This window comes from Carlito syrichta, unplaced genomic scaffold (assembly GCF_000164805.1).
Source record: "Carlito syrichta isolate Samal-C Ts95f unplaced genomic scaffold, Tarsius_syrichta-2.0.1 Scaffold123410, whole genome shotgun sequence".
Classification (NCBI taxonomy): Eukaryota; Metazoa; Chordata; class Mammalia; order Primates; family Tarsiidae; genus Carlito; species Carlito syrichta.
Window position 1 is genome coordinate 1 of NW_007067506.1, and position 1,655 is coordinate 1,655.

The window sequence follows — 1,655 nt, forward strand, 5'->3', positions numbered from 1 at the left end:
GGGGAGGCAACTCGCAGGAGCAGGAGGGCGGGCGGGCCCAGACCCTCAGCCTTCCACGCGGGGCCTGGGTGGCGGTGGCGGGACTCACATAGTTGGACGCCCACCAGGACTTGAGCCGCAGGTACCACTGCAGCAGCGACGCCTGCAGCTTCAGGAATTCCTGCGCCAGGACCGCCGTCCAGTCGAAGTCCTCGTCGGAGAGGAGCGGCCGGACAGACTCCAGGTACTGAAAGGGGAGGGCGGAAGCGGAGGGCGGGTCACGCCTCGGCCCGCCCCCACCCGCCCCGTCCGCGGGGACCCAGGCCCACCTTGCGCACGGTGTCCTGCACGGAGGGCACAGGCTGGCGCGGCAGGGAGCGCTGGTAACTGAAGAGCATCGGGTGGCGGCCAGAGAAGATGCGGACCAGGGCCTGGGGGAGCGGAGTCACCGGATCCTTAAGCCCCTAACGGGAGCTGAGGACCAGGGTGTCAGGATGGGGCAAACCACAGAGGAAACGAGACAGAGACGCAAAGCGAGGGGCTCAGAGACCTAGGGAGAGAGAGGGGGACAGAGGCCCAGAGAGAGGACAGAGACCCAAGGAGAGGGGACAGAGGCCCAGAGAGAGGGAGACAGAGGCCCAGAGAGAGAGGGGGTCAGAGACCCAGAGAGAGGACAGAGACCCAAGGAGAGGGGACAGAGGCCCAGAGAGAGGGAGACAGAGGCCCAGAGAGAGAGGGGGTCAGAGACCCAGAGAGAGGACAGAGACCCAAGGAGAAAGGACAGTGGCCCAGAACGAGGGAGAGAGACAGAGGCCCAGAGAGACAAGGACAGAAAAGTAGGTCCCGAGAGAGCCTGAGCCACGATCTGCCCCTCACATACCAGCCAGGTCTTGGTGGGCGAGGACATGGCTCCGTGCGGTTCCAGAAGCCAGCCATGGTAGGCCAGAAGCAGCCTCAGGGCCACGTGAAGCGTGAAGATCAGGGCTCCCCACAAACACGAGGCAAACAGCGCGGCTGCTAGGAACCCTCGGAGTCCATGGTGCTGGCCACCCCTGGGGGGAGAGGAGGAAGGGCCGGGCCTGGATCTTCTGGCCTCAGAACCTCCCCGCCTCCAGCTCCTTCCAGCCTCCGCACTGGTATTTTGGCTGTCGGAGGCATATCTTGTTGAACTGGAGTCACACAGAGGGGCCCATTTTCATCATTTGGAGAATAGGAGCGATCCTCTGTCAGCCCCCATCCCCTCCCACTGTAGCACTACCAAGCTTCCAGAGTCACTTTCCACAGAAATTGGCAGGTGTTTCATAGTGGGAGCCATTATTTCTGTTCAGGGGACATTTCTCCCTCCCAGACATCAAATTATACACTAAGGCAGTGTTTCTCAAAGTGTGGCCCCTAGGCCCGCAGCAGCTGGGAAAGCTTGCTGGAAATGCATATTCCTGGGAGCCCCATCCAGATCTAGTGAGACAAACTAGACTATCCTGGGGCAGGTCCAGCCATCAGTGGTTTTTTGCTTTGTTTTGTTTTGAGTTGGAGTCTCACTCTGTCACCCAGGCTGGAGTGCAGTGGCACATGTACGGTCACCGCAGCCTTGACCTGCTGGGCTCTGGCGATTCTTCCACCTCAGCCTTCCAAGTAGCCGGAACTACAGGTGTGTGCCACCACACCCAGCTAATTTT

At 61.0% G+C, this 1,655-nt stretch overlaps 1 protein-coding gene across 1 annotated transcript in view; it reads right to left on the bottom strand.

Moving 5' to 3' along the window:
• Positions 1-88: 88 nt before the first annotated feature.
• The window catches only part of CPT1C (carnitine palmitoyltransferase 1C), a gene marked incomplete at its 3' end in the record, with an annotated part of 9,514 nt that continues 7,947 nt past the window's right edge, over positions 89-1,655 (bottom strand). Inside the window, exons 5-7 of the mRNA XM_021707696.1 lie at positions 860-1,031; positions 309-410; positions 89-226 (exon numbers count right to left, since the gene is read on the bottom strand). Coding sequence (XP_021563371.1) covers positions 89-226; positions 309-410; positions 860-1,031 — 412 coding nt within the window. The remainder of the gene's footprint in view (positions 227-308; positions 411-859; positions 1,032-1,655) is intronic.